Raw genomic sequence first — 23,176 nt, forward strand, 5'->3', positions numbered from 1 at the left:
CCCTGAAATCAGTCGGGGCGCCCCACCTGGCCCAATGGCTAATGCAGGCGGGCGCGATCATCAGAGAAAGGAAAGGCTGATAAAAGATTAAGGGGGGACAGAAGGGGTGGGGCGGGTGCGTGCAGGGTGGTTGGCAGAGCGGGGTCTCCCTCTTGGGGTCCGGGCGCCAGGGCAGCGAGCCGAGGCAGCGGCCCTGCCCCGCCTCCAGAGCCTGGGGTGGGGGCCCTCCTTCCGCTCACCCCGGGCGACCACGAGACAGCCACCAAGTTTGTCTATGGGATTCAGGGAGCTTTAGGGTCACGGTGCTACTGATCCCATTAATCTGCCCTCCCTCTCTCCAGCAGACGGCCAACATCTTAATGCTGGTACCAGAGGAGGGGCGGGAGGGGAGAGGAGTGCGGATGGGAGGGAAGAGAAATGGTTCTGTATCTGGACTCCTGACCTTTCCTTTCCTGACTCTGGGCCTCTCCGCCCTTACAGACCTCAGCTCTTAGGAAAGGACAAAGTCTGAGGGGCTGGGGGCACGAGGGGGAAAAGGAGCCACGTTCCCACACAGGGGGAGACCAGAATTAGGAAAAAAATCCAAGAGCATTTTGTAGGATTTAGATTAATTCAATTCCCCCTTCGTCCCCGCTTTTCCCAAGAGCTGGCAGGTGGGAAAGGGGCTGAGGGGAGCTGAAAGGCAAGTGAGGTGTTGGGGCCCGAGCTTTGGGGAAGGAAGGGGTAACAGCCCTCCCCATCCCCTCCCCTGCCCATCTGATGCTGTCCGTAATCTCTTGTTTTTTTCAGAAGGGCCAGGGGATGTAGACAGAAGGCACTGGTGTCCCCACCTGCACCGGGCTTCCTGGGGGCAGGCTGGGACCACTGTGGGGCAGTGGGGGCGGGAGGCCCCCAGACCACTTCTGGTCCCCCAGAGGCCAGATTTCTGGGAGAAGCCGAGGCTGTGGGTCACCAAACATACACACGCTCCATGACCCCCGAGCACGGACCTTGTCACCGTGTTTCCCTGGGCACTGTGTGTATGTTTTGGGGGTGGGGTGGGGTGCAGGGCAGGGCTCAGCAGGGAGAGGCACACACAGGGACTCCGCGACTCTCTCTGATGAGGGCGGAAGGAGCCGGAGGCCTCCAGCTGTGTCTGTGTCCATTTTCCAGGGGGTGTGCAAGCTGGAGGGTTGGCGCCTCTTTGGCTTGAGGATCATTTCAGAGGAAACATCCCTTTATGCATGGGTGGGCTGGCAGAGCTGAGGCTGGGAGCAAGGGGGGGGGGGCATTCCAAGCACTCCTTCTAGAAATCAGGCTTTGAGGTAAGACTTACTCCTGACCCCTAGCCTTCCTTTTTATGATTTCCTCTGCATTAAGGTAGATTATCTTCCTGATTAAAAAAAGGAAGGTGAGGAAGTTGTGGAATTGAGTTTGAGGCAGAAGGATTCACCACCTTACCCCCCCCCACACACACACACACACATGCGCGCACACATACCCACACGCACACACAAATACACTTCCCTTAGTGTTTTAAAGCCGGGTCACCCAAGTCATTCCCCTAAATAAAAATTCAGCCTGAAAGCAAAATACTGGGCCGGGAGAGTAGGTTCCACACCCAACATCGAAATGAAAAAGCTGCTTTGTATTCTCACCTCTTGTGTGTGTGAGCCGGGGGGAGCAGAGGAGGAGAGGGGAGGCCAGCTCCAGGATCTGCTCCTGCGGATAGGAGCTCTAGAAAGCTCCCCCGCGATATCCTGAGGGCAGGGCGCTTTACAGCTTGTAATGCCGTCGGATCTGGATGGAAAAACAGAGGCTTGCCCCCGGGTCTTCCCTTCTGTCCTGAGCAGAGGGGATGGCGAGGAGAGAGTGTCCGGCTGGGCGAGGGGCTCCTCCTCCGGGACGAGCGAGCAAGCGAGGGCCCTTGCTTCGCTTCGGACCGAGGCACAGCAGGCTGTGAGTGGGGGCTGAGGACACGGGGTCCAGGCAGCTTGGGGCTGGAGAGTCCCCGGGCTGCCCAGGGCCCTGCCCTCCTGCACATCTAGGCATTTCTCTCCCAGCTGCCGCCCTGTGCTGCCCGGAGGGCTGGTGATGGACGAGGGCAGGACTGTGGAGGAGGGAGAGATGGGAGGGGGGAGGGTGGCAGGGAGATGGGGGGGGGGGACGGAGAGAACCGAGCCACTCTGGGACTGTAACCTTCGCATTCTCCTCTTTGACAGGGCTGGGCGTCCGGAAGCAGCGGCCTCGGTCCTGTGTCATCGTCATCGTGGGCGACCACCTTGGCTTTTAGGGTATTTATCTTATTTGTTTGCTTTCAATGGAGGGGCAGGCGGGGGAGCTGGCCCTGTATGGCCTCTGTGTCCTCTCGTTCTCCCCACCTCGTCAGGTCACCCTGCCTCTTCCAGCTGTGGGCTCTGACTTTGCTCCACTCTGATGGCAGTAAGACCTGTGGAGACTTGATGATGGGCGGGAGCTAGGGAATGAGGGGCCCCCCTGCGCCCAGTTCTGCCAGAGGGAGGAGAGGCCCTGGGGATTCAGGGGGCCCTTCCCCTTCTCTCAGCGGCTCCTAAGGGCGGCAGCCAGGGGACCCCGGGGAGGCCCGGAGATGTCTGTACCTGGTGACAGGTGAGAGAGGAGAGCGGTGTGGGTTGTGCTGAGCAGGATCCGGGAAGCAGGCACGTGAGGGTGTAAGCCTCTGGGAGCATCCGACGCTCCTGCTGGGAGGGCCGAGGACATACCCTGGCATTTGCCTGTGTGTATGCACAGGCTTCTGTGAGTGTGTGTGCAGGCACAGCGCCCTTACACACCCACACTTTTGCCCCTCAAGGAGGCCATTTGCTGATGTTGGACCCTCTGCCACCTCTGTCTCCTTGTCCTCACCTCCCTGGCTCCATAGGGCTCGGAGGCGAGCAGGCGAGCGCACCGCCTGTGGGTTTAAGGGGGGACCGGGGGCAGGAGGGGGCAGCCCTCACAGAGGCCGGAGGAATTCTCAGGCTGGCCTCTCACCACGAGAAAAACACTGTCTTGGGGGCAGGGAAGGGCGGCAGCCCCAGCGACAGGATCCTCCAGATTGTGTCCCCAAGCCCTCAAACCTCCTCTGCCCTTATGGAGGTAGACGGATTGGTGTCCCCCAGAGCATCAGCATTTCTTTTCCTGCCAATTCTTGCTTTCCGAGTCGCTATCCCACAGACAATGCAAATATTCCATAGCAAAAGGATAATGGGTGACAATGTTCATAATAAGGATGCACTTAAAAGGCAGAAATAAATACCTGAACCCACCTCCTCCAACCGCCGCTTCCATCTGTGTCCTCAAGGCAAACTCCTCTGGTGACCGAGACAAAGAAAAAATATGCTTTTTATTTAATTACCTGAATATTTCACAAGCGTGGCCTAACGCCAAAATGTATTCTGGACCCAAAGTATAAAAATCTGTCCCAAAGCTGCATCCAGAGAGCACAATTGAGGCCATGTTTTTCTCTACGTGGGCTCTTCAGGCACAGACAATGGGTGGGCATCGGGATGGGGACCGTGGCGATGGGGGTGGGGCAGGCACTGGCAAGGGACAGGCTCCAAGCTGACTGAGACACTTCCAGACTCAGATCAACGCCGGGGACTTGGGGGGCTCTCCCCGCAGCACCCCCAGAATCTCCCTGGAAGGACGGGGATGGGGTCTGCAGGCCATGGCTCTAGAGAACAGCGACCGCAGCGGAGAGTGCTGTGGGCTCGGGTGGAGGCCTTTTTGGGGACACTGAGGCTGACAGGCCAAGCAAAAGGGGACCTCAGGCCCCCTCTTGCCCTAGCGGCCGTCTCCCTCAGGCCTGCTGCATCCGGTCCGAGATGGCGGAAGGGTCCCCTGCGGCCAGAGGAGCCGACACACGCGGCCAGGTGGCCCCACCCCTCCCCTCCCACGCGGATCCCACTCGGGACACGCATTTTGGCAGCACCCTCCCTCTCCACCCACAGCGCGTGAGAGCAAACCCAGACTGGCAGGCGCACCCACAGGTGCAGGCCGTCACTCCTGGGCGCCCACCCCGTGTCAGACCCCCGAGATCCCAATGAATGGGTGTGACGTCGCCTCTGTCCCAGAGGGCGGTCTCCTCTGCTCCCCTTCAAGTGGTTTCCTTTTGGAAGCTGGAATGCGGGCGCTGGCTGTGCAAACCAAGCCGCCTCTGTCCCAGAGGGCGGTCTCCTCTGCTCCCCTTCAAGTGGTTTCCTTTTGGAAGCTGGAATGCGGGCGCTGGCTGTGCAAACCAAGCCCGGCTAAGGTGCCAGTGGAGGTGGGGGGGGGGTGTCTCTGCTTCCCTCAAGGCTTACAGCCCCGTGTCCCTGGGAATGAGCCCGAGGGGACCCCACTCGCCGCCACCCCTGAACGGGAGTCCTGGGAGTTTGAGTCTGCCCACACAAAACCGAACAGAACGTTGCTTCATCCGGAATCTGGACAGATAGGGTGATTCCGACTTAAACTAATCTCCATTTTCTTTTGTGGGGGACTCCTTAAATGTGGATGCTGTCGGGGTTGAGGTGCTTCTGTAGAACCCACGGCAAGAGGCAGAGGACCTAGCTCTTTATCTAGCTATTTGGGGGGAGATTGGGAAATGTACCCATTTCTTCCCAGACCTCATTTTTTCAGAAGATCCAGCTGAGTCTGATGTTGGCCAATAGGGGTGGGGGTGGGGGCTCTCCACGGGGCAAAGAAACCTTTCTGTGTCTACCTCCCCCACCCCCACAAAATTATAGCAGTGGCTGAAAGAGAAGGAAGGTTCGTGCTGATCCCCACTCCGAGCTCACAGCGCTGCTGGGTGGCTCTGGGGTTAAGGGAGGGGTGGGGCTAAGCCTGGGCCCACGGAGGGGAGGGGCCCCGCTGGCATTGGTGACAGAAGAGAACGGAGCAGAGCCTGTTGGCTAGTGAGAGAGCCAGCTCTTTCCCACCTGCCGCCCAGCCTTGGCCTCGCAGGCACTGGGCAAGGGGGATGGGAGGCCGAGAAAGTTCGCCTAAGGTGCTTTTAAGGGACCTTGCGGGGAGGGTGGGGGTAAATGCGGAAATATCTGTAGGGGAAGCTGGTGTGTGTGTGCGAAGTGTAGGCCCTATTTAGGGTTACTGGAACGTCTGGAGGGTATTGGGTATCTTATAAGGGGGTGTGAGGTCGTGTACCTAGAAATATTGGGGGAGGTCTGTAGGTGGGAAGCTGGAAGGCTGGAGGGGCCTATTGTTTCTCTGGGGCCTGTTTTGGAGGGTGCATTGAAGGAGTGCGTCTAGCAGCACGCCAGTAGGGTAGGTTTATCTGTGAGTGTTTGGGGAAGGTTCCACTTTTCTGCCACTGAACTGGGGCAACAGAGACCCCAGTGCACGCCCCCCCCCCATCCTCCATTTTGAGTTCGAGGGGCACCTGGGAGGGGCAGGCAGAAAGAAAGCAGGCAGTGGGCCCTTGATCTCTTTTCTTCTTTCCCCACTGTTGGCTGCTGTGCTCCCAGTTCTGAGAGGGTAAAGAATTGATGCTGTGGAAGCTTCTAGAAAGCCTTTCCCTTAGGTAAGGGTCCTGAGACCCTCTGGAGGCTGACAGAGGGGAAAAAAAAAAAAAAAAAAGCTGTGCCAAGCACAGTCCCGAGACCTGGGGAAGTCAGGCCATCTGCTTCAGCCCCATACTGGCCGCTTGGGTAGGGAAACTCAGGCCCCTGGCCTTTATCCTATTTCAAAATGTCCCCCACCTCACAATAATGTAGTGATTATTCAGACATTCTCCAACCTTTGAGGGGTGCATAAAATGAAACCCATTGGCCACGGACTTGCATCTAACCAAGGCGAAAGGTGTTCAGGCTCGGCTTTGTCCTAGACTGTGCAGAGAGGCGGGGCCTTAGAGTGGATAAAACAGTCTGGCTGGGCCTGCTGGGGAGACCCCAGGTCCCCTGGAGCGCTCCTCTGCTGGCATAGTGTTCAAGGACGGCAGGTGATAGGGATCGGCCCTTACCAAGCAGACACACAGGCTCTAGGTATGTAAATCGTCGGAGTTTTTAGCAAAGGGACCGAGAGCAACGTGGTTGGAGGGGCGTGACAACTCCGGAAGGGAGTTCGCAGAGCCGAGGACCAACGCGACTCAGCTAGGGCCCCGCAGCTCTCCCAGAGAGCTCCGCCAGGCAAGGAGAATCCGGACTCCCCCTGCGGGGAGACGAGAGCTGCCCGGGGTTGCGTTTTCTGATTCTCTGGGCCAGATGGGGAGCCAGGTCAGGGAAGCCCGGAACTTCAAACCCCAGCTCTCCAGACACCCGGAGCTGGAGCGGAGGTGGGGGCGCAGGGCTCGCCGTTGGGGCGCACCAGGAAGGGCAAGGGAGAGAAGGCGGTGGCAAGGGCCTCCGTGGCTGGGTCAGATCTGTGGGTGCTGCCCGGGTTAATGCCAGCTGGGACCCTCCAGCCTCCTCCACCCGGAACCTTGGTGCAGCGAGCAGGTTCCGAGAGATGCCCGTCCCCGCACAGCAAAGAGGGAGGCCCTGTCTCGCTCAGACTAACTTCCAGAATCTCTCCCTCCCTGTTTGGGGTTGAAAACCAACAAGACAGGTTTCCGCCCGTCCTAAAAGGTTAGGATCCCAGTCTGGAAGGGATCAGAACACAAGCACAAAGGATATCCTGAGCGGAGGCGGCAGGTGGGGGTAGAATCTCCAGTTATCTGGTTCCTTTTGACATTTCACCGATCTCTTTTCCCGTCTCTGCCCCCACCCCCACCCCCGGACCTGGTGCAACGTGTCTGGGGCCCAAGTGGAAAATGTAGGACCTCCAGAAAGAGGGAGGATTGAGATCAAAGCCCTAAATGGCAGCGGATGGGAGACGGCAGGCGGGTCTCGGGGTGGGTGAGGCCGCAGGAGGCTGGGAATCCGCACCCAGAGGTAGTAGTTCCTCCCCTACCCCGTTCTGGGGGGGAGGGGCGCCCCAATTGCGCGCTCCAGCTCTTCCAAGGCAGGGGAGGGGCGGGGCCGGCGGGGAGACGAGGTGGTGACGTCAGACGTGGCGGAGCCAATCGGAGGCTGGTCTGGGGAGGGAGCGTGAAAGGATGAATGAAAAGTCCGGAGCCGGAGCGCGCCCGGGCCAGAGCAGCGGCCGCCGAGGAGGCGGGAGCTGGGGAGGCGAGGCCCGTCCGGCCGTGCTGGCCGCGGCTCGGCGGAGGCTGAGACCCGCGAGAGCCTGCACCCCGCGCCCGATGAGCCCTGGCGCCCCGGACCCGGGCCGCGGCTCTCCGTGGCGGGAACGCGCCGGGAGGACGGCGCGGGAGAGCTCGATGGGCGCCCTGGGCTCCATGTAAGTGGCCTGGCCGGCTCGGGGCCGCAGGTGGGCGAGCGCCAGCGTCCAGCGTGCCGGCGCGCCCGCCCCGAGGGGCCGGCCGAGCCCCACACCCTCCTCCGGGCTGCCCGCCGGGACCTCCGTGACGATTCCCGTTCTCGATCGGAATCCCCGCCAAGCCCCAGGGGCACCTCCCGCCTCGGGCCCCCGGCCATTTTCACAGCCTTGGGGGCTTTGTGGACCTCTTTGTACAAAGCCATTTCTCGGGGGGGGGGGGGGGTGAGGTGGGGCCTGGGGCTCGCTCACCTGCACCGCCTGCCCCATCTCGTGGGTGCTCTCCCGGAACCCCTCCCGGGTGGGGTCTCTGCCCTTTTCTTCTCTCCCCGAGGCGCGCTTGGGAGGCCCTGGGGGCGCCCACCCCGCACCAGCCTGCCTCCGTCCCGGTTGCCGGGATTTCCTGTTCCCTGCCGGGACGCTGCCGGGGCTTCCCCCCCATGATTCGCTGCTTCCCCCCCCCCCCCGTTTCAGCGGCAGCGGGGTTCCAGCCCTTGGCGAGCTGGGGGTCCCCGCGGCTCCCACGCAGAGGCTTGGGCTGTGGGGCGCGCCCCGCAGCCTCCAAGGGAGGGCGGCGGGGACCCCGCGGGCTGGCCGAGGCCTCCGCCGCGGTCCCTGCGGTCTTCCCGGGTGGCGCGAAAGCCCGCGAGTCCCTCTTCGTGCGGAAGGACCCGCCGAACTCGCGCTTCTGGCTCGGATGGGGAAACCGGGCGTTCGAAGCTTCTCGGGTCGGGGGGCGATCCCTGGGCCTCCACGCCGCCGGCGCCGCGTCCTTCCCACGCCCTTTTCGGTGTCCGTGGTGCCTGTGTCCTGTACTCCGGGTCCCTTTCCGTCTTGGGCTCCGTTTCTCTCTCCGCCCCCACCTCCACCCCTGTGCCCTCTCCCACCTCCACCGGCGGGCGTCAGGGGGCGGGGGCGGCGGCGGCGGCGGCGGCGGCCGGGAGGCTGCGTGGAAGAGGCGGCGGCAGCAGCCAGGAGGCGGGGTTGGTTGTTATCTTTGGTTATCTAGCTGTATGAGTGGTGTGGAGTCTTCATAAAGCTAGATAACCGAAAGTAAAAATAACCCCATACACTGCGCAGAGGGCCCCGGGAAAGCTGGCCGCACGGACGGGCGGGGGGCGGGCTAAACGAGGGGCTGGGGGCGCGAGGACCCCCGGGCCGCGCGGGCGAGAGGAGGAACCGGTGGCCCGCGGGCCTCAAGACCGCACCCCAACCCCGGGCGGCGCAGAGGCGCCGCGCGATCTCACGTTAGCCGGGTGCTCTGGGGGGGGGGGGGGGAGGCGAGAAAGGGGCGGGGTGGTTACTCAGGATGGGGCGTCTCCCCCCCCCCCCACGCCCGGCCAGCCGTCTGCGGAGTGGGTCAGTGCGGGGGGGGGGGTGGGGGGGGTGGTGGGAGGGGGGAAGCCGCTCCAAGGGAGGGATCTGTTGAAATCTGGTTGCAGGGTTATTTGGGACAGTGCCTCAGGCTCCGGGCCCAGGCCTCTCCCGGGGGCGCTGGCTTATCCACAGCTCTTGCTGGGGTGGGAGCTTTGGGGGAGCGCCCCTCCTCAAGAAGAAAAGGAAAGAACAGGGTCTTTGCTTAAATCGGTTCCTTGAAGCCACATAGGTCTACCCAGCTGGGCTGGGAGCTGAGAATGGCGAGGTGGAGACCAGGGGAGGTTGAACGGAGGTACAGCCTGGGTTCTGGTCCGGTGGGGTGCACGCTGTGTCTCAGCCTCCTCGTTTCCGCATTCGTTACTCCTTCCCACCCAGGACCTGAGTCTGGTGTCTTGAAAAGCTTCTCGTGCCAGCATTGTCTTCACTGACCAAATGGCTTGAGTTGGGGTCTTTCAGGACACCCCACCTTCCCACGCCATCCTGGCTCTTAGAAATCATCTCCAAGAGCACATAGCCTGGAGGAGCTCGAACACAAAGGAATTTGTAGCTTAGTATTTATGCTGCCCAGAGAAAGCAAAGAATTAGAGAGATTAATCAGGGCCTTTCCTCAAAGAATCCATTTATCTGGCCTGACCTAAATATTTTAAGCAAAAGTGTTTTGGTGCAGCTGAGAGGAGAGTGGTCCAGAGTGACTTGGTAGAACAAAAGTGAACAAACAAAACTAGATAAAACTAGATAAATGCCTTGCTGCATTTATCCCCCCCTTCCACCCCCCACCACCTGGCCTTCCAGAACGCGGGACAACTGGACAAAATGACCTTGTACTGTCCAGTTCCCAGTGTAAATTTACAGCTTCCTCCAGGAAATGATTTTACAGCTCGGAGATTATGATTCAATTACATATTATGTGGGAGAAATATTGGGGAATCCGAACGGAAACAGTCAGGCTTCAGAGAGCCTGGGGCACACGTTTCCTCCCTTCAGAGATCTGGAGGAAGGAGAGATGAACCGCCTCTCGCCTCTCCCTTTTTCAGCTGTTTGGAATTTGGCGTTTTCGGAGGGGGGCAGCGGAGACAGGATTAGGAAGAAGAGAGCGGGTTCAGGCAGGGACCGGGAGTCCCTAACACCACACCGCACCTCCCGGTAACAGCCTCCGTCTACGAGCCTCTCTTGGATCCTCAGATGCCGTAAGGTAGCTGTCACTAACCCCATTTTACAGATGAGGAACCATAGACCCCCGTGCGTTGCTAATGTCGCTCCGTAGTTTCAAACCCCAGGGGAAGGACTGGAAGGTAAGGTGGGGATGTATCGGAAGAGAGGGGATTAGCGCGGCAGGGAAAGGGAAGGCCAGGGAGAGAGGAGAAAGGAGAGAGCCTCAGGCCTGGTTGTGACCGGGGGAGGAGGGGAAGGAGGAAGAGGAGGAAGGTGAAGCACGAGAAAGACAGGTGCTTTTTTTTTTTTTTTTTTAAACTCTTCTTGCAGCTGGTTGGAAATGCGTATTTGGATCTGCTGAGACTCATGCGCACAAGACTTCCAACTTCTGTTCTAACCACAGTGGGTTTATATTGTTATCGTAGGGCCTCATTAGCACGTCTGACCACAGGGTCTCCGAAGGAGGATGGGAGGCCTGAGGAAGCTGGGCGGGTGGAGGGCTTACACCCTGCAGAACAAGGGTCTCCGGGGAGAGGGGACGGAGGCCGGGAGGGACGTGGGGGTGAGTGCATGCTGCCTGCCTTACGGGTACATGTGGTGGTGCGCGTGGGTGTGTGGGCAGGGCTGCGGGAGAGGGGTGGGTGGCTGTGCCGGGGGCTGTGTCTGCTCATGAGGGTGACAAACTCAGTAACTGCTGTGAGGCTGGGTGTGTGCGACCCCCGTGGGCAGGAGGCTGGGCTGTCAGATCACGGATGCCTGGCTGCACATAGGTTTAAGTCCACCGGAGGAACAGACACTCTGGGATCCGGGAGGCTCCTCGAAATGCAGACATCGCCGTGACACTACGGAGTCCTGCTGCCTGCCTCCCCCAACCTTTATGGCAGCTGAACCCGCTAGGAGCACTGGTGGAGTGGGGGTGCAGGGGCCTCGCTTGAAAGGGGTTCACAAGGGCCTCACCGGTTACCGGTTAGAAAATTTCTTTCTGACTATCAACACACTTCTGTCTGTGTCCATGAGTTTTTAGTTTTATTCTTCAGATCTTGCAACATCCAGCCATTCCTACTGGGAACCAAGTTCCAGGCTGGTTTCTTTACCCATTTTGGTCCCCTGCCCTCATTCCAGCACCCTCCTATTGAATTCTGAGTCCCAGAGTTCAAAGGCAATTTTCTCCTCAGTATCTGACTCAGGTTTTACATCATCACTCACACCCTCACCTGGGTCAATTTTTCCCCAACTCGAGGCATTGCAAGGTCTCTCCAGTCATAGGCATCATCACCATCAGCAAGCCTCGGGAGGGACAGAAATGGAAACAGCCTGTGTGACTGAATGGGGGTCTGTGCTTCTGTGTGTCATTCACCAGCTACGATATCTCTGAGCTTCAGTGGGATGTTCACATAAGGGGGAGAAGAAGATGTGCGCTCAGGATTGTTACATGGAGCAGACAAGGAATTGTGTGTAAAAGATCTTGTAATATGTTATGGTGTCCATGCGCAGAGAGTAATTCTCAGGGTACAGCAGGGTTAAAGGCCACAGTTTGGAACAAGGATTTGAAAGCATACGGCTGATCTCAGAATGCAAACAGGGTAGCTCTTGAGTATGTTCTTGACCGAGGGTCTCACAACATTTAAACTTGAGGAAGTTCCTCCTTTTCCAGCTTCGGAGTTGAGGAGGGACTCCTGGGGACCTGGGTAGGCAGTGTCTGAAGCGTGGGGAGAAGGAACAGCCTTTGAGAAGCCTGTTAAGAGGCTAGAGTCCACAACGGCAAAAGGGCCATTGTGTTTTCTGTTCTTTACGGATCTTACCACCTACTGGTAGAGAACTTACAACTGGTAAACTGAGTTATGGAGATAGAGAATGTGGCATGGGTAAATGATAACTCCAAGTGTATTCCATTAAGTTTCCAGAGTGACAAAAAACACAGGTGTTAAATTTAAGGACCGGTTAGGTAGTGGGTAGAATTAACCAACCAAATAGAGACCTGCCTACCAGCATACAGACTGAGCAACTTTAAGAAGAGGTGTTTTCTCTCCTCTTGCCTCCCAGCCTCCACCCCTACCCCAACCCCCAAGTCAATTCCCAAGGCTAGTAACCCACCAGAGAAGCATAGGCCCCTCTGCATTCTTCTGGGTCTGGAAGTCCTTCTTGAAGTCTGCAATTCCCAAGGTTTGGGAATTGGAATATTCTGATATTTATTTCTTCCCCACCTTTCCACCCCAATGCTCTGGGGACAGATTGACCTTTCCGCCTTCCTTCCTTTGCCATCAAGACCTCAGAGATCATGGGGGGTTATGGCGCTGGCTCATCCAGGGGCAGGTGTGCCAACTTCCCTGCAGGATAAATGAATTTAGGTTAACGTTTTAAAAATCATTGGAGGGAAAGAGTAGACAAAAGTATGAAAACCATTCTTGGAGCTTTGAGGAAAATGAGAAGCAGGGTTATAGAAGGTAAAGGTGAGTAGCTGCATATTCAGGTGGGAGAGAGCTGGGAGAAACAGGGGAGCCCTTCATTGCCACCCAGGCTCTCCCAAGGCTCCGAGTGACACCCCCCTCCTCCTGCCCTAATCCCCCCATTAAGGCTGCTCTGAGTTTGTTATGACAGCGGCTGAAGGCAGCTGAATTGCTGTTTGCTGTGTCTGCTAATTGGACTGAAGGGTTGGAATCTGGACACTGAAAGAGACCATTGTTGCTGTTTACCTTCTACAACTGCCTCCCTGGGGACCTTCTGGGTGAAGGGGAGCAGCATGCCCCCAGGGTCATTGCACCCATGCCCTGTCTCTGCACAAGGGCCTGGGATGGGGACACAGTTCGTCTCCCTGCCTCATCTCATTGGGACGGTTTGAGCTTCCACAGCACCAAAGAGACAAGCTCGATGCCTTAGTCGGTCTCCAATCCAGATCAGGCCTGGGGCCACCAGGAGGTCCCAGGAGATGCTTTCCTTCCTGCTTATTCCCTTCCTCTTCAGGGGCCCTGGATTTCCCTCTCCCTCCAGCTCATCAGGCTTAACCCCTGTACTTTTTCTTATGTGCTTTCTTCCAGGCCAGTGATTCTCAACTTGGTTATGCACTAAAACCACCTGGGGAGCGTTAGGAAAAAAAACATGTTGGGGTCCAGCCCCAGGCCAATGAAATCAGAGTATCTGGGACTGAGGCCTAGACATTGGTATCATTTAAAAGTTCTCTCCGTGTTTCTAATGTGCAGCTAGGGTTAAGAACCACTGATGTAGGCTTACCTCTCTGCCCTGGGACACACACACACACACACACACACACACACACACACACCTGTGCACACACACACAGGCACACACATGCCCTTTCCTATTTCCCTGCCTTTCCTCTCGAGCTCTTGATGGTTATAATACAACTGAGCAGATTGTGTATCTTCAACTATGCATCTTTCCCAACCTTATTTCTAAACTCCTTGTAGGAACCTTAGAATTTAGGATGGAATTTAGAGGTCGGTACCCTGTCAACTACCTCAACCCGAGCTCTTCCCCAAGAGCAGGAACGATGACTGTATCTCCCTGTGGATTTCCAAATAGGATCCAGATGGAGACTGAGTTAACCTATGACCCTTAAGTCGTTAGGGATGAAGGGGTGTGAGGTTCAGAGTTGCAGGGACCCTTGGGCTCCTCCTCCCCCCAAGTAGCCCTGGCAATTTGGACATCTTCCCAGAGGAGAGACTTTCCTCGGGGGTGTCTGCGCCCTTGCTTACTGTTTCCCAATGTTTCCGCTTCTTCTCTTCCTTTTAGCTTCTCACCTGGGGCGGGTGGGTGCTCGTCACCCTCCCGCCCGCTTTCCTCCACTCCTGGGCCAGAGCCGCGTCCAGCACCACGGACAGCTCCCGGGCGGTGAGTAGCCGGCCCGCAGGCCCCCCTTGGGAGGCTTACGAGGGGGTCTTCTCTCGGTCTCTAGATTTTGTAATCTGTGGGGACTGTTTGCAGGCAGCTGCGGGGTCTCAGGAAGAGGGAAAAGCTGAGGGCAGTTGGCATTCCATCTCCAGGAAATTGGGTCTGTCCTCTTCGGGGAGTGGGAACTGAACGGTGTGGGGGTGGGGTGCTGTTGCAGCGGTGGGAAGGATGAGAGGTGGATGCGGGAAGTGTGTACCCTAAACTCATGTAAGGTCAGGCAGAGCCAGGAGGAGCCTCCGCCCTATATCCCTCATTTTGCAGATCCCAAGAGAGTGGAAGAGTCATGCCCAAGGTCACTCAGCTGGGTGGTGGAAATGCCAAGAGGCAGCCTCCTCAAGTCCAGCCCGGCCCTGCCCACTGTGTCTGATGTGTCCTGTAGGAACCTCCCTGCCTGACTCGCGTGCGTGCGCAGGCCTAATGCTGGTCGGGAGGGTCACAGGTTGTCCTTGCACGGAAGGGGACAGAGCACGTGTCTGGGCGTGTGAGGTGTCCACACAGGCCGGGAGGAGGTGGGCCCAACTGCTCTCTCTGTCAGAGGTTTGCAGGGGAGGCCTCAGAGAGAAGCACAGGGGAAGGCATACCTAGCAATGGCTGGCAAGCCCACGGGGAAAGGGGCAGCCATCTGCCAGGGCACAGAGGCCAGCGGATGGCCACAAGGAGTCTCCAGAGGCCAGCAAGAGCCACGCAAACTGGAACGGGGCCTGGGAAAGGCCCTTCTGTGTGCCCAGGCCTGCTCCTCCGACACCGGGAGCCCAGAAACAAAGGGGCTATTCTCGCTAGGATGTGATGCCGCCATCTCCGGCTGGCAGTGCCAGGTGGTGGGGGCATCAGGGGGTGTCAGTCTATTATGCCCCCCCCAACTCTTAGGTCCTCTGGGGCTGGATGTTGGGGAGGTGGGTGTTCCATGCTATGTTGCCATGGCAACCGCCCCAGCCCCCACCTTCCAAAGCACAAAGAGAGACAGCTTTCACCCCCACCCCCAGGAAGAACCTGGGTCTGGTTGGGAATCTTCCCTTGGGAATCCTCCTTTCTGAATCACAAGCCTTGGCATGCATGAGCCTCAGCCTCCTTTCAGCACTGGAGCCGCACAGGCAGGGAGGCTGGTGCATCCAGAGACTCTGGGAAGGTTGTGGAGGGAGCCGGAGTCCCCTGTACTTAACCCTCTCCACCCTCAAGCTCTCCTGTCCCTCACCTACAGCCGAGGCCATCCTCAGCCTTCTAAGGTGATGGGGCCTTGACCTTCTGCTCTTTCCCAGAAGCGAGGGACACCCTGCTACCCCCAGCCAGCCTCCAGGCTGTGGGAACGGGAGAAGAGGAGGGGGGGTCATTCCTGCCACCCTCCGCCATTACTCATTAGGCATTCTGCCCCCTCCTTCCGCTCGTTAAGCCTGATTTGCATACATTTGCATAATACAACTCATTTGCATTCCAGGAGGCTCATGGTAGGAGCCAGAAAAAAAGGGGAGGGGGTTGGAGAAGAGAGAAAAGGGGAGAGATTTTGTTTTCATCAAAGTGTGTGTGTGGGGGGAGGTGGCAGGAAGAGGACAGAAATAAAAACTCACACTACTTTCTTTCTTCCCTTCTGCCGTCCCTCCCTGAGCCGGACTCAGATGCCAAAGAGAGATGCCAAGGGGCCGGCTTTTCTGTCCTTTTTTGTCTTGCTTCCTCCGGCCTTGGCTCCCCAGCCTGGCCCCCCACCTTGTTGGGCTCGGGCTTCAGAGAGAGAGAGAGAGAGAGGCAGGGGTAGGAGGCAATGCTGTGGGAACGGAAGCGGAGGGCGAGTGAGGGCGCCATGTTAGGCAGCTGGCACCCCTACGATGGCGGCCTCTGACAGGTGGATGGACGTGGCGGGGGCTGAGGCCCCGGGAACCCAGGAAGGACTTGCTGGCAGGCCGGGAACATGGCTGAGTCTCCTTGCTAGTAGAACTGGGGAGAGCGGACGGGAGGGATGAGGCATGGCAGTCCCAGAGGAGAGTGAGGCTGGCACAGGAGCAGGGCTGATGGGGCGGCCTCCCGTCCACTCACAGACCCCGTGAGCACCCGGTGGTCAGAGGACTTGACGGAGGATCTTATGGACTGTGGGTGATGCACAAAGACTGGGGGGGGGGGGTGGTGAGAACTGGGGGGAGGGTAAGGGGTGGGCAGGCAGGACCGCCTGCCAGTTTGAGGGTCTCTCTGGGGCCTTGAAGGACTGTTGTGTCCTCGAGGTGGAGCTCCAGGTTTTCCCTGCTCAGCCTGGCGGTCTGGCTTCCCTCCTCACGGCCCTTGTGAAGCTTGGCCCTTGGGAGACCACCCACGGCCCCGCCAAGGGCCCACCGCCCACCCCCACCTCAGGCCAGGAGACCTCTGCAGAGCAGTCCCCGCTGGCCCCGGTCCTGCCTCCTCCTGTGGCCTTTGGCCCTCCTGTTACATCCTCGCTCATGCGTCCTGGGTTCTGCTCATTCAGTCTTCCAGGTCTTCATTTGTGAGTGCTCCCCAGGGCTCCACGGTCCTGCTACGTTTATCGCGTCAGCCATCGTGTGCTCTAGACTTCTAGAAACCTGCCCGCTTCACAGGTTCTGGCCTCTCTGAACTCCAGATCTGTGTGTGCTCCTGCCCTTAGCTCCTGGGGCAGAGGCTGGAGAGGTGCCCCTGCTTGGGTTCCACCCAGGCCCGAGCAGCAAGGAGGGCTGGGAGCATCCTGTGCTTTTGGCTTCCCTGGTGGCGAAGAAGCCAGCCTCCCTCCCAAACCGCAAGGTGGCCCCTCCCCAGATGCAGTACAGGGTCCCGGTGCTCACTGGCTCAGCATGTGCTCCCGCCTCCCCCCTCCACCTGCGGTGTCACCAAACTGCTAGGCCCTCAGGTCCCTCCCCCTCCACATCACCCACGTGAGGACCATCCCTTCCTCCCGGGCAGCGCCTCTCGCACCCACACCTTCCTTTCGCTTGGCTCCTGCCTCCGTGGCTCATTCCGTCAACAGGCGTGTGCCGAGTGCCGCTGGGTGAAGGCGGAGGTGGGGTTCGGGGCTGCTCTGCGGAACCAGCAGTCTGGCAGGGAGGGCAGACAGGCACCACGGGACACCGGGAGGACCGTTGTCCTGAAGACCTGAGCCAGGCTCTGGGGAGCATGGGGCTGGGCAGGCAGGGAGGGCCTCCTGGAGGGGCCAAGGGGCAAGTGGTAGGGCAATCGGATGGAAGTGGTGACAGGTGAGCAGGAGGTCGTCAAGTCCACACTTGATCTTAGCCAAAAGGCCGAGAAGCGATAGGAGGTCGTCAAGTCCAAGGTGTGAGGGAGTGGGCAGTGGTGCGGGGCCAGCTGATGTGAGGGGAGGGAGGAAAGATAGGGGACGGGGCTGTCGTCACAGGGACTCTGGGCTGGGAGGAGATGGGGCACGGAGGCTGAAGTTGGTTACCGAGAGAGCCTCATGTGCCCCAGCGGGGGGGCTGGACTTGCAGAGTGCTTAGCTGACAGCCTCAGAGATGCCATGTATGGGCGGGGGGGGGGGGGGGGTGTTGGACGGCGAGCAGCACACAGCCCCTCCCAGGAGGGACAAGGGCACGGCATCCAGCTGCCTGCTTAGCCCAGTGCCCAGCCGGTGGTTTCACTGGATCCTGCTTAGTTCTGCAAATGAGGGAACAGAGGCCTGGGAGCCCCCCAGGAAGAGTCTCTGCCCCTCCCCCAGACTCACCCCACCGTCCACATGCGTGCCCCCGCTTACACAGTGGGTAGGCCAGTGGGGGCTCCCTGGGAGAAGCACGGGTGCCCCGAGGGCAGCACAGGAGATGGGCAGCTGGGGACTGAAGATCAGAGAGGGGGCTCAGCCCTGGAAAGTCCCTGGGAGACTGGGTGCGGGAAGGGGTGCGGGCTATCAGGCGGGGAGATCCTTCCTGGAGAAGGTGGCGGAAGGCTGGAGAGGCATCTGAGGAGCTGCTGTGGCCACCGGGAGGAGGGGGAGAGGGAAGTGGGGGGGCTGGCCCCCGCCCCTCCCCCAGGCCCAGCCTTTGCACAAAGGCTTCTCTGTGAGTGGCCACGGAAGTGGCCTTGTCAGGTGAGGGGGCTTAGCTCCCGGGGCTAAGGGGTGGGTGGAAGGGGATTGGAGGAGGGGAGGGCTGAGGGGCAGCCTCAGGCTTTAACCAGATCTGGGAAGGAAATGGAGAAGCTTACACCTAGCCAGAGCCTCACAGTGAGGCCCTGTCCGAAACTTCCCAGGACAGGCTCCTCTCCACGGTCCTGTCAGGCCCCGAGGGCCCCCAGCAGCAGGGTCCTGCTGCCCGCCTCCTTCCTTGCTGTAACTCCCTCCACCCCGCCCCTCTACCTCCCTTCCCGCCCTTTCACGGGGCTCCCCAGCTCCTGCACGGGGCTTCCCCCTCGCTCGCTCGCTCGCTCGCTCGCTCACTCCGGGAGGGCTGTGTTGGGAAGGTAGAGAGAAGCCAGGGCCCAAAAAGAGGCTCGAGGCTGCCTTAGACTCCACACCCAGTCTCGTCCTCCCCCGGGAAGGTTTCTCTCGTTGCCTGACCTGAGTGCTGCCTGCTGTGAACCAGCATGTGAATAGACCCCTGCCCCACCCCCAACGCCTTGTTGCGTACACTGTTCCTTGTAATAAGTGTGTGGCTTTGGGCCCCGGGAGCAGCAGAATGGCAGCGGGCACCTCGTCGGGCTGCAGGCTGCTCACAGATTGGATAGCGGGGCTCCATCCACAGGACGGACAACAGAAGGAGGTTTTGGTTGCCGACTCTGAATCAGACCGGTCAGGAGACCCTGGCTTCCCTCCCTTGCCAGCTAGGTGACCTTAGGCAAGTCACTTACTGTCTTTGGACCCTAACTTCCTTCCACGGTGACTCCGAGGGATCAGTTGGGTCGGTGTGAATGAGGGTGAGGCCATGTGCAGGTGGACAGTGCTAATTCTAGAGGGACACGGAGTTAGAGGGGCCACTGAGGTGGGGACAGTCTGGAAGGGCTTCCGCGGCTTGGAAATGAGGGCAGGGATCGCTGGGGAGGAGGGAGCCAGGAGGGACTCGGTGCAGTCCGTGATGAAGGCCTGTTTGAGGGTGGGGCTGGGCTCCGGGCACTGCCCAGGGCTCTCGTGGGCTCAAGCAGGCAGGTGTCTTGGTGGCCATCCTCCTCAGGAAGAGCTTCCCCTTAGGGCCGGTGTAGACACCGTCCAGCAGCCCTGGGAAGAGCGAGGGCGGGGTGAGGGTCCCCCACAGTGTCCTAACCCTGCTTGCTCCCCGCAGCCCGCATCTCGTCGTTCTCCAGAGGGAGCGCTAGCCAGACATCGTGACGCTCCAGCGAATGAGCCCAAAGTGGTCCCTCCAAGCCCTGCCATCCAGCCCAGGACTCTCTCAAGTCCCCGATGATCTTATGCTCCTCAGCATTGTCAGGAGTGAGCTGAATTCAGACTTACTGAGGTCCCTCAGCCTATGGGCCAGCGAGACTTTGAGCAACAGGGGCTTTTGTCTCGGAGCGGTCATTCCTTGTTGTACAAGCAAGAGCTGGGAGGAAGGATGGTTTGGGCATCATCCCCCACTGATAGCAGTGGAGCCTGTAGGCCTGCAGGGAAGGACCAGGCTGAGGCTGGCATATGGAGGGAGAGCCCTGGGCACAGGGGCATGAGCCTCACCCGGCCAGGGCTACCTTCTGCCGGGTTTGTCCATCTGGCACCAGCTGGCTTTCCAGCGCGGCCCCCACAGCCAACCGGACTCCTTCTGCTTCTGTTGCCATAGCAACTGGCTGCCATCTTGTACTCAGGGCACTATCTCCTATCTGGATTTTCCCATGGGGTTCCTGGAGGATGGGACGTAGGTCTCCAGCGATGTATCCCTTCCTCCTGATAGCCATCCAATAAGAATGGCCACGATGGGGGCCAACGACATGTCAGGCTCTATGCTAAGTACTCCCTATGTGTTATTTCATACGGCAGAGAAAGCATCCATGTGATCAATTTAAAAGGTTCCCAGTTTCTTGTTTCCATGACAGACCTTTCCTCTCTCCAACCAGGAAACACCACGATCTTGCTTATTCTGTCTTGCAAGGTCCTTCCCAGTGTCTAACTGAGACCTGTTCTGCTGAAGTACCAGTTCTCTGACCCTGGGCTTGACATGGCGAATTTGAGAGGTAAGGAATGGACTGTCACCTGCTTTAGTCACTTTATTGGGCTTCGTGGACTCCAACTGATGGCCTAGGGAAACACACATGGGTACCTTGGTGAGGTCTGAGTGCCCCTTAAAGACTTGGGGACACAAGTCTGCAATCTTTTGTTCAGAGGGGCACCTGGCTGGCCCAGTCAGTAGAGCATGCGACTCTTGATCTCAGGGTCATGAGTTCAAGCCCCACATTGGGTGTGGAGGCTACTTAACAATAAAACAATGATAATAATAATAATTAATGAATGAATAAAATCTTGTTGAGAGAAGGGGAGTCAGTGTCACAAAACGCTTTGAAATTTCCCTTCCTTGCCCCCATCCCCACCCAAAGAGAAAAGCCAGAACCAGAGGCCATCGGAAAGGGCTGGTCTCTCAGGCCCTCAGCAGGGGGGGAGTCCCCTAGGAAGGCAGGCTCCCTGCTCCTGCCACTGGGGAGGTTCCAACAGGGTCCCTGAGAGATCCTGAGATGGTGAGGATTCCCTCCCTCTGGAGCTCCAGCACAAGGCAGAGAATGGTCACCTTGACCTAGAGGGGCATCTCTAAGGGGCACTGAGCAGGGGCCAGCTTTGCTGAGGGAATCTCCAATGAGGGGCAGGTGGGGAGAGAAAGGAGGCCATTCTCAACTGAGGCAGGGTGGGCTGGCAGGGAGGGGCTGGGGATAATTTATGATATCATTGTTTCCCCGCCCCGCTTTCCCGGCCCCCCTTCCCAGCCCCCTGCTACTGTACTGTTGCTAGGAGATGCTGGCTGTCCGTGTCTGGGCTGGGAGGGCGGAGCCGACAGACCCTGCTCCGTCTGGACTCCTCCTCCCCCCCTGCGGGGGAGGGCCTGCTCTGAGCTTCACCCACCACCCCTCCCCAGGCCCCCACACGCACCTTCTCTTCTGTTGTCCCCCAAATCTAGCCAGCCTGGGGCTCGTGGGGCTCGTGGGGCTCGTGGGGCTCCCGGGCGGCCTGAGGATCTGGGGCAAGGAATGGGACAGTGAGCAGTGGGGGGGGGAGGCTGGTAGACTCAGCGGGGGTGCTTAGGACTGGCCGGCTCACGTCAGGGCCTCTGGGAGCCAGCCCGGGTCAGGACGAGCGCCAGGAGAAGTCGGAGGCCTCGAGGAGCCCAAGTTCGAGGGAGACAAGTCTTTCCCTTTGGGGAGCTACCAGTACAATGGGTGAGGCAGACCCCATCCACACCCCTCCACGGTACCGCCCCAGTCAAGGTCGGGGGCCTGTAAAGACCATGTTTAGGGGCAGGGGTGGGAGCGAGAATGGAGGTAGGGCAGGCAGGGACGTAAGGCTGGGCCTCTGGTCTGAGCGGAGCTGGGCAGCGCAGGGGCTCAGACCCCCCTCCTCTTCCGGAGATTCTCTTTTCAGATTTTAAAGCCCTTGGAGAAGTCAGATGGGGTGCACCTCAGGGACTCCCGAAGCTGCTGGCTCCTGACTCCGGCCGGGGCAGGGGAGGGAGGCCGTGGCCACGGTTGTGCCCCTAACGCAGGTTTCCGTGTGGCCCCTGCTCGTCCTGTTCATTCCTAGGTGCTGAGGCTCCTAGGTCTCCCCACCCCAGGAAGGAAGGGACTGACCTCGATTCCACACCCACTTGCTCACGCGAGCCCTCTCGCAGCCGTCTTCTCTGTCAATCTGCTGACAGGCCTGGAGTGGCTCTGGCCCCCGCTTGGCAAAGCTGCAGTCAGGGCCCCACGAAGGATGTGTGGGTCACCCCGCGTCACGGGGCTGGTAAGTTGGGCTTCAGATGGGGCCTGGTGGGTCCCCCGCACCGGCTGCGTCCCTCCCCTGTGCCTCCAGCAGAACACCTCCTAACACACTCTGAGTGACTGAGGGGCAGAGCCCGTGGGCAGGGACCCTGCGGCAGGTGGGAAGCCGCAGGATGCTACGGCCGTCTTTGGGGGTGAAGACGGGACTGGAGAAGAGACCACAGTTGCTGCAGAAATCACCCAAACCTTCCCAGGTTTGTCCTTGGCCAACGGAAGCATGTTCCCCACCTGGTGCCGAGTCTCTTGGGCCTTTACCTCTCCCCTGCTGGGGACCTGAGTCCCTCGCCCTGTCATGGCCTTGGGCAGAGCTCCTGGAAGACATGCCCAGGCTCAGCCCTCCCCAGCCCCCTGCCTTTCTGGTGGAGGGGAGCCCCGAGGGCCGCTGGACACTCTCCCTGGAATTCTGTCCTCTGCTTCCTGCTAAGGTCTCCATCCAAAGAGAACCTTTTTCACTCTTGCCATTTTTTTCTTTTCAGACCGAAAAGAAGGACTTATTGTACCCAGCTGGCATGGGTTCCCTCTGAGAAGCCCTCCTGGATTGATCAAAGTGGCAAGACCCCAGCTCCAGCCTGGGCTGCCCGTTACACCCGGAGCCACCCGGGAGAGGACTTCGTCCCACCCTTGCTCCCGTGGCCACCGCTGTCCACCCTGGTCCATCCCAGTTCCTGTGGCGTCCGAGCTGAGAGTCCTCTGAGGTGGCGGTCCCGTCTCAGATCTAATAAAGACTCCTGAATGTTGAACCAGTCCGGGTGGTGGTGATGTACCTGGGCAGGGTTGGGAGGGGAGGGCTCCCTTGGAGAGACCCTTGCTGGGGGAGCCCCTGTTGCAGCAGAAGGGGGAGGGGAGCCTCACTAAGACAGAACTCCCCGCTGTGGGTGTGGGTGGGGGGAGTGAAGACCTCCTCAGCTCCTTCCACCTCTCTCAGCCGTCCCAGGGCTCCTGTCAATGCCATCGAGGCTCTGGTCAGTCCCAGCTCAGAGTGCTGGGCGGATGCTCCCAGCAGCTCCCCAAATTGCAGTTTGAAACCTGGATTTTTTTTTTAAAGCTTATTTATTTATTTTTTTGGGAGGGAGGGACAGAGAGAGAGGGAGAGAGAGAATCCCAAGCGGGCTCCGTGCTGTGAGCGGAGTCCTACGTGTGGCCCGAATTCACAAACCGTAAGATCATGATCTGAGCCAGAATCAGGACTTGAATGCTTAACCGACTGAGCCATGCAGGCGCCCCCAAACCTGGAATTTTTCTAAATAAAAAGGCTTAAGACCGTGTGCATGGCACACTTTCAACAGCACAAAAGGGAAAGTATGTCTCCTTCCCACCCCCGTCCCCGGCCACCCACCTCCTGTCCCAAGAAGCAACCACTGGTCCCCGGGTCCTCCCGGAGACAGTCCATATGCATCTAAGCACGTATGTCTACAACCTCCCCCACCGCTTTCATTTAAACACTGACCACAGCATTTTTAGCCCCCTAGGCCAGGACTCCTAGCCTGAGGTCAAGGTGAACCTCAGAGGAGGCTGGCATCTGCTGAAATTGCATCCAGAATGCTGGCTA

General features: G+C 59.1%; 1 protein-coding gene across 15 annotated transcripts; it reads left to right on the forward strand.

Annotated features, from left to right (window-relative positions):
- Window positions 1–1,111: 1,111 nt before the first annotated feature.
- LOC131495467 (uncharacterized) lies at window positions 1,112–22,367 on the forward strand. 15 transcript variants are annotated; one of them, XM_058700452.1, is made up of 8 exons: window positions 1,258–1,938; window positions 2,202–2,273; window positions 10,286–10,396; window positions 13,585–13,683; window positions 14,005–14,143; window positions 19,720–19,836; window positions 21,389–21,589; window positions 22,104–22,367. In XM_058700452.1, exons 1-6 carry the CDS (start codon window positions 1,768–1,770, stop codon window positions 19,770–19,772), a joined length of 645 nt encoding a protein of 214 aa, XP_058556435.1. In that variant the 5' UTR covers window positions 1,258–1,767; the 3' UTR covers window positions 19,773–19,836; window positions 21,389–21,589; window positions 22,104–22,367. The 15 variants fall into 15 exon arrangements, 2 of the variants coding, with proteins under 2 accessions (XP_058556436.1, XP_058556435.1); XR_009253967.1 differs by lacking the exon at window positions 10,286–10,396 and adding an exon at window positions 18,957–19,105 and having other exon boundaries at window positions 1,920–1,938; XR_009253965.1 differs by lacking the exons at window positions 1,258–1,938; window positions 2,202–2,273; window positions 10,286–10,396 and adding exons at window positions 7,044–7,269; window positions 18,423–18,594; window positions 18,957–19,105.
- The last annotated feature ends 809 nt before the right edge of the window (window positions 22,368–23,176 follow it).

Source organism: Neofelis nebulosa, chromosome 15, assembly GCF_028018385.1.
Source record: "Neofelis nebulosa isolate mNeoNeb1 chromosome 15, mNeoNeb1.pri, whole genome shotgun sequence".
In the NCBI taxonomy this organism is placed as follows: domain Eukaryota; kingdom Metazoa; phylum Chordata; class Mammalia; order Carnivora; family Felidae; genus Neofelis; species Neofelis nebulosa.